Raw genomic sequence first — 13418 nt, 5'->3', positions numbered from 1 at the left:
AAAAAAATCCGAAACCGAGCGAAAAAAACCTGCGAGTGGGCCTGGCGGATGGGATTATTAAAGCTTCGCCGGAGCCGCGGCTCGCCCTCCCACTCCGCCAGCCTCTGGGAGAGGAGCCGCACCCGGCCGGCCCGGCCCCAGCCCCATGGACCTCCGAGCAGGTAGGAGCCAGGCGGCCGAGGCCCCGGCCCCCGCCCCGCCGAGCAGCCACGAGATCCGGTTCCCGTCCTGCCCTGACCCCCGGGAGCCCCGCGCCGGGGCCGGGCCAGGGAGCTGGGCTCGGGCCGGGGGAGGCACGGCTGGGCGCCCTCGAGAGGGGCCGGGCGGGGACGCGGCATTCCTGGAGTCTGCACGGCGGAGCCAGGAGGTGGCCGGGAGCGGCAGGGAGCCCGGACGATCGTAGACCTGGGGAGGCGGCAACCTGGAGCCCCAGCGAGGCGGGTCGCAGGAGCCGCAGCCCCAGAGCCCCGCGCACAAGTCGGGGCCAGAGAGTCCGAGGCGGGGAGCGAGGCTGCGGGTGGGAAGAGGGGCTGGGAGAGGAAGAGGGAGGGAGGCCGGGGGAGCCCGAGGCCGGGCGACGGGAGGCGAGGGGAGGCCGACACCTCGGGCCGCGCCGCTCTCCCTCCCCGGCCCGCCGGGAGGGGTAGGAGGGTGGGCGGGAGGAAGGGCGGGCGGCGGAGAGGAGGGCGGAGGGCAGCGCCGAGCCTGGCTGGGGCGGGCCGGACGGGCCGAGCCGCGCCGCGGGACTCGCGGCTTCCTCGCTGCGCGCCTCGCGGCCGGAACCCTCCATGGTGCCCACGGCCGGGGAGCCGGCAGCAGGTAGGGGCGGCGGCCGTGAGTCCCCCGGGCCACCGTGGCCTGGGAGTGATTATTGTTGGGCGGGGGGCGGGCGCAGCCGGGCCGGACCCGGCAGGAAAAAGTCTGTCACCGGCCAGGGAGCGGCGGGAGCAGCCGCTCAGCCCGGGCGGGAGAGGAGTTGACGCGCGGGAAAGGGCAGCGCCGGGCAGAGCCCGGAGCCCGGTGCCCCGGACCCCGCCCCCGCCCCCGCCGCCGGGAAGGAGCGACCGGGCGGGAGCGGGAGGGGGCGGGGCCGGGGACGCCGAGGCCACACAGGGGGAAGGCGCAGCGCCGGGAGGGGTCCTGGAGCGAGAGGTCACCGCCGGGAGGGAGGGCCAGCTGGCAACCGCCGCCGTGCAGCTTCCCGGCCGAGCCCCTCGAAGGAAACCTTCGAAAGAGTCCCTGGGGCTCGCCAGAGGTCCCCTCATGCTTGCTCTCCCCACCCGCCTTCCTTTCCACAACTCCGTGCTGGGCTCCTGGAGCCCTCCCCACAGACCCCCCCCAATCCCAGAGGACCCCTGTTCCCCCAGCTCCCAGCCTGTCCCTCCCCCCGGGGTGTGAGGGGCTACCAGGAGAGGAGGGGAGACGGGCGGGTGCAGGCTAAGCCTTGGAGAGAGGCGGGGGTTGGGGGGGCACTGGGCACGCTGCTCTTCTCTTACCCTGACCCAGGGATACCTCTGTGCTTTCACTGCCCCCGACTGACCTCCGCCACAGCTCGGGAGCACACGTTGCCCCTCACACCGGACAGGACGCGAGTACATATTCCCCTAACAGACCAGACGCGCTCCTGGCAAGCTCAGACACCCTCGCTGCCCTGGAGCCACACACTCCACCGGGGAGGAAGCAGAGATGGCAATTGTCACCCGGCAGCCCCAGAAGTGACACTGCTGATCTCTTGTCCGTCACACTTCTGCACACCACCCCTGCACGCCACCCCTGCACACCAGCCACTGGCTCACTGACACTTCACATTCCTCCCCACGTCCCACCTCTTGTGCACACCTGGCTCCTGCACTCTCCCCCAGCCCCTCCCGCGCCCCTCTTGATAACAACACCCTTTCCAACTCACCCACCACTGCCCTGGACTCCTCCTTCACTGCTCCCCCTGCCTCTGGCTCTCAGTGGGCTGCTGGGCTCCCCCCTGGCTCCCCGCTGGCCTCCCTGAGCACACCCAGGGCCCTCTTGCGGCACAATCAGGAACCCTCTCACTCCAGCCAAAGCCCAACTCCTGTCCCGCTTGCTTGGTTACTGACTTCATAAGGCAGTGGGGCTGGCCCACCCTCAGCTTCTTCCCCTGGGCCTCAGTGACCTCTGTCATTTAGGCTGGAGGAGAAGGGCACGAAGGGAGATGCTGGAGAGGAGAGGAGAGATGAAGCCCCGTGTGTTTCCTCTAGGAGGAATTGAGCATGCATAGTGTGACCTCCTTGTGCAAGCCCACAGTCACCAGACGGGTTGGTGGCAAAGCTAGGTCTCCCGATTCCCAGGCCCATGTGTCCCCACTCACCAAGCCGCTTCTCAGTGGCCTGGGGGAAAGGGAACCAAGGAAAAGGCAGAAGGGAGAGAAGTAAGAGAGGGGAAGGCAGCAGCCCAGAGGGTGTAAGGAAGATGGGTTTCTGTGGGCCTTTGCCTGGGAAGGCAGGTCAGGACACGCCCCTAGGGCAGTTTCCTACCGTCACAATGCCTGGACCTCACCCACTCCATCCCTAACCCACTCCTCACCCACTCTACCCACCTAACCCACTCCATCCCTCAATTCCCCTCAACAGACCCCTCCAACCACAGCCAGCGCTGGTCCTAGTCTGGCCTTTCCTCCTGGCTCCCATATTCAGCCCAGCCTGAGGCCACCATGCCCCACCTCTGGAGCTCTGCAGTGCCTCCCTGGTTGCAACATTTAGGGCTTACAGTTCTTAGTGTAGCTCTTATAGTCCCAGGTGCAGAGATGCCCGTTGACTTGTCCTACCACCCTGACCACTCTGGCACATCTGCACGGCTGAACCCTCACCCTCACTGGGAAAGGTCAGCCTGGGGGCGTCCAGGCTAGGGACTGAGGGGCAGCTGGCTAAAGTGGCTAAAGACATGTGCTCACGGGTGCGCCTGCCTGTGCAGCTGTCTGGGTGGCCAGTCACTTCCTCGGGCTAAGGGGGGGGGGGGGAGAGAGAGAGTGAGAGAGAGAGAGAGAGAGAGAGAGTGTGTGTGTGTGTGTGTGTGTGTGTGTGTGTGTGTGTGTGTGTTCATGAGGAGAGCCTTGGTTCCCAGGGCCCAGGGATCTGGATGGAATTAGGGGCTGGCTGGGGGTGGGGGCCAGGATAGGGGGTGGGGGGCTGCTGCAGGAAACGTGAGCTGTACTCGTTAGCTCCTCACGTGCCCAGCCGGATTTATAAACACACAGAGAAGACGGGATGTAAACAATCAGTGGGCAGCAGCCAGAGGCAGAGCTGGGGCGGGGGCTGGGCTGGGGGCCAGGACTGGTGGGGAGAGGGAGAGGGGGACCTAGGACACAGCCCCAGTGGCCGGGGTCCACCTGCACAACATGAGCCTGAGAGAGGATGGATGAGGGCTCCAGGAAGCCCACCACGCACTCTCCTCAGGAGGCAGGCGAGCTGTGCTGGGTTCCCGAGCTCAAGACTAAACCGCAGGTGTTCACCCCACGCTGCTTTCCCTCTTGCTGCCTGAGACACGGCACGGCTTTGCCCAGAGTGGAAGCTGTCATAGCAGGGGCAGAGCCCTGTCCTTCTACTCCCCTTTCTCCTCTCCTAACCTCTTCTCCCTCTGGATTCCTGAGAGCCCTTCCCTCTTTCTGGTTCTCTCTGTGGGCCGTCGGATCCTTCTGTTCTCCCCTGCCCCCCACCCGCAGCCTGCAACGACACAGTTACCTCAGAACTGAAATATTCCTGGAAACACCGGCCTCGTCTGGTTAATTTCATGAGCCGTTTTTTCTGCCCAGATGACTTAGTTCTTGTCTATCCAAAGGCTTCTCCCCCTGCTGTCCCTGTGTAGGGAGCTGATCTCCCCTAGGGATGTCCTACAGGGCTCAGAATGGGAGAGGGTAAGTCCCGAGCTGGGTTCCTGACAATACCTCTTGGCCACGACAAAGGCAGAGCCTAGGACTCTGGCCAGCATGTGGGTAAAGAGGCAAGCCTAGCTCCCAGCTCCGGCTTCGGTTGGGACCTTCCGCCTTGCCACTAACTTTGAGTGAAGCCAGACTTGATGCTGAAAGCGACCTCAAGGCTGGGAGTGCCGCTGCCCAGTTCAGCAGGTCTCCAGTCTCCAAAACTAATGCTATTCTGTACCCGTAGGACCCTAGGGGTGACTGCCAGATCCCCAGGCTTGGAGTTGTGTTGGGATGTGAGGAACAGGGAGGAGAAAGGAACTGAGTCAGGCAAGAGCTGGGGATAGAAAGGAAGAGTGAGGAAAGCAGCGTCCAGGAGGAAGCCACAAGCTCATAGGGGACAGGAAAGGGTGAGCTGGTCTCCCCAGGGAGCAGTTGAGTGCCTGACCCTACTCTCTGTCTTAAAACACACGGGTGTACACACACTCACACTCGCCTCAAACCAAGACCCTGTGACTGGTGGCACCCCACCCCCATGCTCCCTCAGTAAAGCCGGCCAGTCACACATCTGAAGGAGTCCAGACTGACCAGGTGGGCCACTGCCCAAGTCCTCACTGACCCCTGTCCTCCATGAGAGATGTTTTATACAAATGGAGTCTTGCATCCTTCCTAGTTATTAGCCCTCTCCAAAACTCTGCCCCAGCACTGTGATTAGACCTAACCTAGTCTTCATTCTTTCTTGAATCCAAACCCCATCCTAACCATGGGCAAAGCGTTATACCTATCTAAGTTATTTCTACCTATCAAAGCAACCTATGTCATTATAGAAAAATCTGAGAGTATAAAATATGAACTATAGGGGTGGTGGAAAGAGAAGGTGGCAGCAAAAAAAAAAAAAAAAAGGAAAAAAAAGAACTATAGGAAAGAAACCACTCATGACCTCACACCTATTCAAGCTGAAAACCCAAACTAGCCCTGCTCTTCATAACATGACAAGCAGCGCCCCATCTGATACCTAAACCGACCAAGTTACAGCCCTCCAACTCACCCTCTGCCTGCCCAGACCTCACCACATCCCCTGCTGGACTCAAACCTCAACCGCACTAAATCAACCAAATCCCAAGTCTAAACTAATCTGAAGCTTCTAAAGTAACCCAGTCCTTAAACCTAACCTAGCCCAATGCCAATTATATCTCCCCTAGCCAAACCCTAACTGCCTTTGCCAGTCCAAAGTGTCCACTGAATCCTCACCTTGGTCCTCACTTAAAATCCCAGAAAAGCATATTTCCCCACTGCCCATGTCCCTCCTTACAGCACCCAACCCTGGCCTCTGGACTCCTGGTATCCTGGGATGTCCAAACTCTGCAGTGCCATCAGCCGACAAGCCCGACTCGTCAAATGCACCTCTGTCCCTTCCTGTCCCCACCCTCGCAGGCTGATGGAAAGGCTTCATTGAAGTCCAACTTTTCCCCACCTAACACCAAGAATGGGGTGAACCTACACACTGCCACCATTCCCTGAGAGTGAGCACTAAATCTCCTTCAATCTAACCCCACCCTACGCTTCCTACACTCAGGAATCACATCCTAGAATATACCGAAAACTAGCCCCATAAGGCAGCCCGACCCTGGTGGTCTAACCCTATACCTTGCTTCCTATGGGCGACTGTGTTCTTGGTGGCTGCCTCTCTCCTGCTTCCTCCCTTAGGGCTGACTGTGCTCAGCCTGCCAGCTCTGACATGTGCTGTCTCCCACCCTCTGACTCCCCTCAAGCTGCAGTGGGACTGGGAGACTGGCAGGAAGCTAGGGTACAACTGGAACACAGGTAGGTCAACCTGCAGTCCCTAGGCCTGGCCCTGTCCCACGCATACATGTTGGCACACACACAGTGGCACACATGCCAAAGACTCTCGCAGCTGACACACAGATCCACTCTCAAGTATCTACTGATAGACACTCATGCGTGCCAAGTCCTCATCCTCAAACATACACATGCCTCCTTTTCTCTCCCCTCTCGCCAGGAGTGTTTCCCCTCCTCCATCCCCTCTGCCTCCTATCTGGTGTCCCACCCTCACCCCCCTCCCAGCCCAAGGTGGGGACAGACACCTGAGGGGCTGCCAGCTGCTTCCCCGTGTGGGCCCGGGCCGCGCTCATGCTTCTCGTCCCTCCTGCCCACAGGGGACTCGTGGGGGATGTTAGCGTGCCTGTGCACGGTGCTCTGGCACCTCCCTGCAGTGCCAGCTCTCAATCGCACAGGGGACCCAGGGCCTGGCCCCTCCATCCAGAAAACCTATGACCTCACCCGCTACCTGGAGCACCAACTCCGCAGCTTGGCTGGGACCTATGTGAGTATCCAGCGTAGGAATCTGGGAGTTGGGGAGGAGTGAGGAGTTGTGGAAAGAGTCCTAACCGTGGAGGGTCCTGGTAAATGATGGGGTAAGGAGGGGCTCTTTGGCTCCCACCAGTCCCCCTGTCTGGTCTATCTCCTGCCCTTCCCTCTTAGGTGGCCCCCCCCACTTCCCCATCCCTGGCCCCAGGACTAGGCATGTGGGCAGGCCTCGCACCCGCCTTGGCCCATTGCCCCACTGGCTGCCAGCCCAGCCGCCCGCCTCCCCCTGGGGGCTGGGGAAGTCTCCTCTGTTTACACCGTGTTGTGGTGTCTCTTGCGCGGGCGGGGTTGGGTGGGGACAGAGGAGCCCCACCTCCCATGCCTGCGTTCCAGCTCGCCTCTGCCCCTAGACCTGGGGCCCTGCTGCTCTGGACCCAGGGGCCTCCCTTCCGTCTGCCTCTCCCATCCTAGCTGGGCCTCCTAGGGGGGTCATGGGGGAAGGGGACTGTAGGGAACCCAGGCAGTAGTGGCAGGGGGTTTAGGGTGTGGATGGAGGTTATGCTTTAAGGATTTCGGGGTGGTCCAGAGGTGTTCAGAGAGCCCAGGAGAGAAGGAAGGAGGGTTGGAGAAGCTGAGGACCATGGGGAACCGGCCCCCTCTTCCCATGTTCCTCTTCCACATCCCAGACCCTACTCTGGAGCCAGGGAAAGAAAAGGGAGGAGGGTGGCGGGGGAGCTGGCTCCAGCCCCAGGATACACCGAGGAAATTAGTTTGTCTCTGTGCTTGTCAGCGTGTGAACCTCCCCCTGGGCCCTTGCCTATCCCAGGCCTCTCCCCTTGCTTCTCCCTTCTTTCCCAGTTATACATCTCCCTCATCCCTTTCCCTGGGCCCCAGCCGCTCCCTCGAGGGTTGTCAAGGGCTCTACCCTCTTCCCTATACCATGCTGTCTTCCATAGCCTTCCTCCTGTCATACTCATGAGACTGCCTCCACTTCTTCCTTCTGCAGCCCTGCTCCTATCAGCTGAACCCTTCCTTCAGAGTGTTAGTGAGTACCCGTCTCTCCCCAGCCCCTCAGCTGGTGGGCCTGGGTGTGTCAGTGGCAAATGGGGCTCTGGTACCAATGGGCCACTCTCATCTCTCTCTTGTTCCTTGTGCAGAAAACCTTTGCTTCACTCTACTGCCCTCTCTAGTTCCCGACCCTTTTTCTCTCCTGGCTTTCCCTGCCAAATTTCTCGAAGGAGTGGTCTACACCCTCTGCCTCCACTTCCTCTCCACCCACTCACTTCTTAACCCCCTGCAATCTGGCTTCCAGGCCCCAGCAGTGGTTCTCTCCAAGGTCGTCAGGCACCTCCTTGCCAAGCCCGACAGTGTTTTGAAGCCTCATTCTCCTTGCTGTCTGTTTTGCAGCCACACTGCTGAGCGCTGCTGCCTTCTTGAACTCCTCTTCCTTGGTCTCTGCACTCTCCTGGGCCACCTTCTACCTCTCCAGCTCCTCCAGGCTCCTCTTCCTCTCTGTCCTGCCCCCACAGCGGGCACTCTCCCAAGGTTTGCCCACCCAGCCAATCAGCACGTCCTTCCTGAGCGTCTTGTGCGTCTCCTCCTCCTTTATGTACGCCTCTCCATTGGAGAGCTCATCACCGCTGCTGCTTCAACTGTCACCTGCATACAAATGATATCCTTATTGGAGAAACTCAGGGAGGCCATGAACAAAGAAGCCTAGCATGGAGACAGGGCCAGTGTCAGGGGACACAAAAAATAGAAACTTTGGGAGCAGGTAACTCCTCGGTGGTGAGCCAGCGGCTCTGCCCTCCTCCTTCCCCATCACCCTCTCCTTTTCACAGCTGAACTACCTGGGCCCCCCTTTCAACGAGCCTGACTTCAACCCTCCCCGCCTGGGGGCAGAGACTCTGCCCAGGGCCACTGTTGACTTGGAGGTGTGGCGAAGCCTCAATGACAAACTGCGGCTGACCCAGAACTACGAGGCCTACAGCCACCTTCTGTGTTACTTGCGTGGCCTAAACCGTCAGGCTGCCACTGCTGAGCTGCGCCGCAGCCTGGCCCACTTCTGCACCAGCCTCCAGGGCTTGCTGGGCAGCATTGCGGGCGTCATGGCAGCTCTGGGCTACCCACTGCCCCAGCCGCTGCCTGGAACTGAACCCACTTGGACTCCTGGCCCTGCCCACAGTGACTTCCTCCAGAAGATGGACGACTTCTGGCTGCTGAAGGAGCTGCAGACCTGGCTGTGGCGCTCGGCCAAGGACTTCAACCGGCTCAAGAAGAAGATGCAGCCTCCAGCAGCTGCAGTCACCCTGCACCTGGGGGCTCATGGCTTCTGACTTTTGACCTTCCCCTCTTCGCTCCGCCTTCAAACCCTGCTCCCACTTTGGGAGAGCCAGCCCTGTATGCCAACACCTGTTGAGCCAGGAGACAGGAGCTGTGAGCCTCTGGCCCTTTCCAGGACCGGCTGGGCGTGTGATGCGATCAGCCCTGTCTCCTCCCCACCTCCCAAAGGTCTACCGAGCTGGGGAGGAGGTGCAATAGGCCCTGTCCTGTCCTGTTTCTACAGGAAGTCATGCTCGAGGGAGTCTGAAGTGGTTCAAGTTGGTGCAGAGGCTCTCATGGCCTCCTGCTTCTTGCCTACCACTTGGCCAGTGCCCACCCAGCCCCTCAGGTGGCACATCTGGAGGGCAGGGGTTGAGGGGCCACCACCACACATGCCTTTCTGGGGTGAAGCCCTTTGGCTGCCCCACTCTCCTTGGATGGGTGTTGCTCCCTTACCCGCAAATCACTCTATACATCTAATTCAGGAAACAAACATGGTGGCAATTCTACATAAAAAGAGATGAGATTAACAGTGCAGGTGTGGGGTCTGCATTGGAGGTGCCCTATAAACCAGAAGAGAAAATACTGAAAGCACAGGGGCAGGGACAGACCAGACCAGACCCAGGAGTCTCCAAAGCACAGAGTGGCAAACAAAACCCGAGCTGAGCATCAGGACCTTGCCTCGAATTGTCTTCCAGCATTACAGTGCCTCCTCTCTGCCCCCTTTCCCAGGGTATCTGTGGGTTGCCAGGCTGGGGAGGGCAACCATAGCCACACCACAGGATTTCCTGAAAGTTTACATTGCAGTAGCATTTTGGGGTGTGGGGTGGCAGCTCCCCCAGGCCCTGCCCCCCAGCCCCACCCACTCATGACTCTAAGTGTGTTGTATTAATATTTATTTATTTGGAGATGTTATTTATTAGATGATATTTATTGCAGAATTTCTATTCTTGTATTAACAAATAAAATGCTTGCCCCAGAACTTAGTCTCTTTGCCCAGCCTCACCCCTCCTGGTGCTCATCAGACTCTTGCCGCCCCCGGCTCCCACTCCCTGCTTGCCTCTGGTGGATCTGCACAGAGCTCTGGGAAGAGGCCCTCTTCCTCCCTGCATTGGGGCGATGGGCGCACCTCAGACTTGCCCACTCCTGCTGCCACCACCAACCCGTTGATCCCTCAGTCCTCCCACACAGCTTCTGTCCACCCCAGGTTTCCCATACCTTGCCTTTGCTCAGTCTTCCTCACCTTTCTGGGATTCGGTTTTCTTTCTTTTTTTTTTTTTTTTGAGACAGAGTCTCGCCCTGTCGCCCAGGCTGGAGTGCAGTGGCGCAATCTCAGCTCACTGCAATCTCTGCCTCCAGGGTTCATGCCATTCTCCTGCCTCAGCCTCCTGAGTAGCTGGGACTACAGGCGTCTGCCACCACGCCCGGCTAATTTTTTGTATTTTTAGTAGAGACGGGGTTTCACAGTGTTAGCCGGGATAGTCTCGATCTCCTGACCTCGTGATCCATCCGCCTCAGCCTCCCAAAGTGCTGGGATTATAGGCGTGAGCCACCGTGCTCGGCCTTGGTTTTTCTTTGAGAGAGTCTCACTCTGTTATCCAGGCTGGAGTGCAGTGGCATGATCTTGGCTCACTGCAACCACTGCCTCCTGGGTTCAGATGATTCTCGTGCTTCAGCCTCTCGAGTAGCTGGGATTACAGGGGTGCACCACCACGCCTGGCTTTTTTTGTATTTTTAGTAGAGACGGGGTTTCACCATGTTGGCCAGGCTGGTCTCAAACCCCTGACCTCAGGTGATCCACCTACCTCAGCCTCCCAAAGTGCTGGGATTACAGGCGTGAGCCACCTCGCCCGGCCAGCCTCACCTTCCTGGATTGCATTAATGGTCTCACAGGTCTGTCTTCCCACCTTGAATTTCTATTTCTGCCCTCTGGCCCAGCCTCCTTATGATGAGCAAAGCTATTCATCTGCCCTTCTGGTGCTCTACCCTGAGCAGTCAGCCCCTGGGCTTCACTCCCCAGCTTCCCCAGGACTCCTGCCTGTCTCTGTCCACTGGGGCTTCAGGAGCAGTGACCCTCACTTCAACACCCTTCCTCTCTTCAGGAGGGAAACAGACTGTGACCAAGTCACAATCCTCAGCTGTAAATTCTACTCCTTTCTCTCCAATGTAAGACAGCATATTTGGGAAAAGAGAAAAACTCAGATTGTGAGAGAATGGGATAGATGCTATTCAAGGGATGGCCTAAGCTCAAATCTCAGACTCATAACCTATGAGTGACCAGTTCCCATCAGTAAAGCGGGGATAATTAAATACCCTTCTAAGACTGCTGGAAAGGATAACAGGAACAACAAAGGGCAGACGCTTGGCTGTAGCAGCAGCAGCTGTAGCCATTACAGATTACTTAGGCTCTAGCAACATGTCATGACAATTTAGTTATGAACCACTGGGTAAGTCAATGGATGAACAGCTCCCAGGTAATACATGGATATTTTATGGACCTTGAGAGCTTGTTTGGAAGTTCTAGCAGGGGAGCGAGGCTACTCGTATACCCTTGACCAAAGACTGATCCTCCTCTATCAGGGATGGTCGTCCTCTTCAGCAGAGCGCACAGCTTCGGGAGGGATGCACGAGGAGCCGTGAGGGAGGAAGGGGACAGCCGCCTAGACAGCCAGATCAGCCAAATCAACCCTGGTGATCAATGGGGTGACAGATGTCACAGCCAGATCGTCCTCACATCCTACATGGATATGTTATAAGGGCCTCCTGGAGATAATGCCTTAAGCAAAGAAAGTAAGAAATGATGGCAATGTCAATCAGTTGACAAATATTTTCAAGATCGAATTACCTGCCTGTGGTGTAGAAAAGCCAAAAGAAGCCTAAAACCTAATTTGGCTCCTGCCCTTACGGAGCTTCTAATCTACTTGAGAAGAAAAGATCAATGTACGTGAAATAGTAAGGGCCACAGGCATATCTGTGCGATGCAGACACAGAACTGCCGGCAAGTGCAAGAATCACTAGAAAAGGGAGAAGTCAGAGTGTAGGTGCAGGAGCTACTAACTTGCTTGTGGGTGAGGCAAGCCAGCTCTGCTGAATGTCCCTGAGTCATCTGACCCAAGTTAGAGGGAACATGCCCCACCCTGAGGGGTCCAGGCTCCTCAGGTCGAGACATCTGCCTAGGCATGGCTAGGGGCACCTGCAGGCCCTGCCCCCTGCATAACAAGATAGAAAGGAGAGGGTATCAGGGCTGTCTCCATACATAGTCAAAATAAGCTGTGGCCTGTGATATGCAAAGCATTAAGTAGGGGCTATAAGGAATACAGAGGTAAGTAAGGAGGAGGTTTTATCATCAGAGAGCTTACACAGTACTATCCTGTTGAGTTTCTTGGGGACAGCTTTTGAGTCTTCTTCTCACTATACCAGCACCCAGCTTAGACTCCATCCTAAAGAAGGTGCTCAATGAGTGTGTTGGACAAAACAATCTAGAAAAGGGAACAGAAACCCTTCCCTGAATGGTAGAATACAAGGCAGAACTCGATTAAATGCAGAGAGATCCAGGCAAAATACTACAGAAGACTAGAAAAGAGAGACTGCATCTAGTTACGTGAAGGCCCTCTAGGCTGTGAGCCCTATTACGGGAGAAAACAGCATCTGAAGTTATTGCTGACTTCCATAGCTGTATTTCCAGTGCAGAGCACACAGCAAGTACTCAATAGTTACCTTTTCCATAAATGCATGTGGTGGGATTTGACACCATTCTTGGAGGATGGGCAGAATTCAGACAGATGGAGATGGGGCAGAATAAGAGTTAGTTAAGTGTGGCCGGGTGCAGTGGCTCACGCCTGTAATCCCAGCACTTTGGGAGGCTGAGGTGGGCGGATCACCTGAGGTCAGGAGTTCGAGACCAGCCTGATCAACATGGAGAAAGCCGTCTCTACTAAAAATACAAAATTAGCCGGGAGTGGTGGCACATGCCTATAATCCCAGCTATTAGGAAGGCTGACAGGAGAATCGCTTGAACCTGGGAGGCGGAGGTTGCGGTGTGCCGAGATCATGCCATTGCACTCCAGCCTGGGTGACAGAGTGACTCCAACTCAGAAAAAAAGAGTTCAGTGTATTTGTCTTTTTCTTTTTATTTATTTATTTATTTTTGAAATGGAGTCTCGCTCTGTCACCCAGGCTGGAGTGCAGTGGCATGATCTCGGCTCACTGCAAGCTCCGCCTCCTGGGTTCACACCATTCTCCTGCCTCAGCCTCCCAAGTAGCTAGGATTACAGGTGCCCACCACTGCGCCCGGCTAATTTTTTGTATTTTTAGTACAGACGGGGTTTCACCGTGCTAGCCAGGATGGTCTCGATCTCCTGACCTCTTGATTCGCCCACCTCGGCTTCCCAAAGTGCTGAGATTACAGGCGTGAGCCACCACGCGCGGCGTATTTGTCTTTTTCAAGCAAATAACATCTTGAGGGCAAGGCCCACGATTTATTCATCTTTGCATCCCTACAGCATTTTAGTGCTTTGTTGTTTTTTTCTTTTGAGATGGAGTCTTGTTCTGTCACCTAGGCTGGAGTGCAGTGGCACGATCTCAGCTTACTGCAACCTCCGCCTCCCAAGTGCAAGAAACTCTTCTAGCTCAGCCAACCAAGTATCTGGGATTACAGGCATCCACCACCATGCCTGGCTAATTTTTGTATTTTTAGTAGAGACGGGGTTTCACCACATTGGCCATGCTGGTCTTGAACTCCTGACCTCAAGTGATCTGCCCACTGTGGGCTCCCAAAGTGCTTGGATTACAGGCGTGAGCCACTGTGCCCAGCCCTACAGCATTTTAGTGTAATGCTTGGTACAGTAAAACTTTGATAATTTTTTTTTTCTTTTTTTTGAGA

General features: G+C 57.1%; 1 protein-coding gene across 1 annotated transcript; it reads left to right on the top strand.

The window, feature by feature from the left end:
• The first annotated feature begins 3066 nt into the window (after positions 1-3066).
• On the top strand, positions 3067-9522 carry CLCF1 (cardiotrophin like cytokine factor 1). The gene is made up of 2 exons (XM_012495977.2): positions 3067-6230; positions 8056-9522. Exons 1-2 carry the CDS (start codon positions 5757-5759, stop codon positions 8548-8550), a joined length of 969 nt encoding a protein of 322 aa, XP_012351431.1. The 5' UTR covers positions 3067-5756; the 3' UTR covers positions 8551-9522.
• Positions 9523-13418: the final 3896 nt, after the last annotated feature.

This window comes from Nomascus leucogenys, chromosome 4, assembly GCF_006542625.1.
Source record: "Nomascus leucogenys isolate Asia chromosome 4, Asia_NLE_v1, whole genome shotgun sequence".
Taxonomy (NCBI): Eukaryota; Metazoa; Chordata; class Mammalia; order Primates; family Hylobatidae; genus Nomascus; species Nomascus leucogenys.
The sequence above is the reverse complement of the archived record's forward strand: the minus strand, read 5'-3'. Positions and strand labels throughout refer to the sequence as shown.

Coding starts and splice junctions, on each gene's coding strand:
- CLCF1 (XM_012495977.2), top strand. CDS start 5,757: ATGTTGGCACACACACAGTGGCACACATGCCAAAGACTCTCGCAGCTG. Junction 6,231..8,055: donor GCAGCTTGGCTGGGACCTAT/GTGAGTATCCAG, acceptor TCCTTTTCACAG/CTGAACTACCTGGGCCCCCC.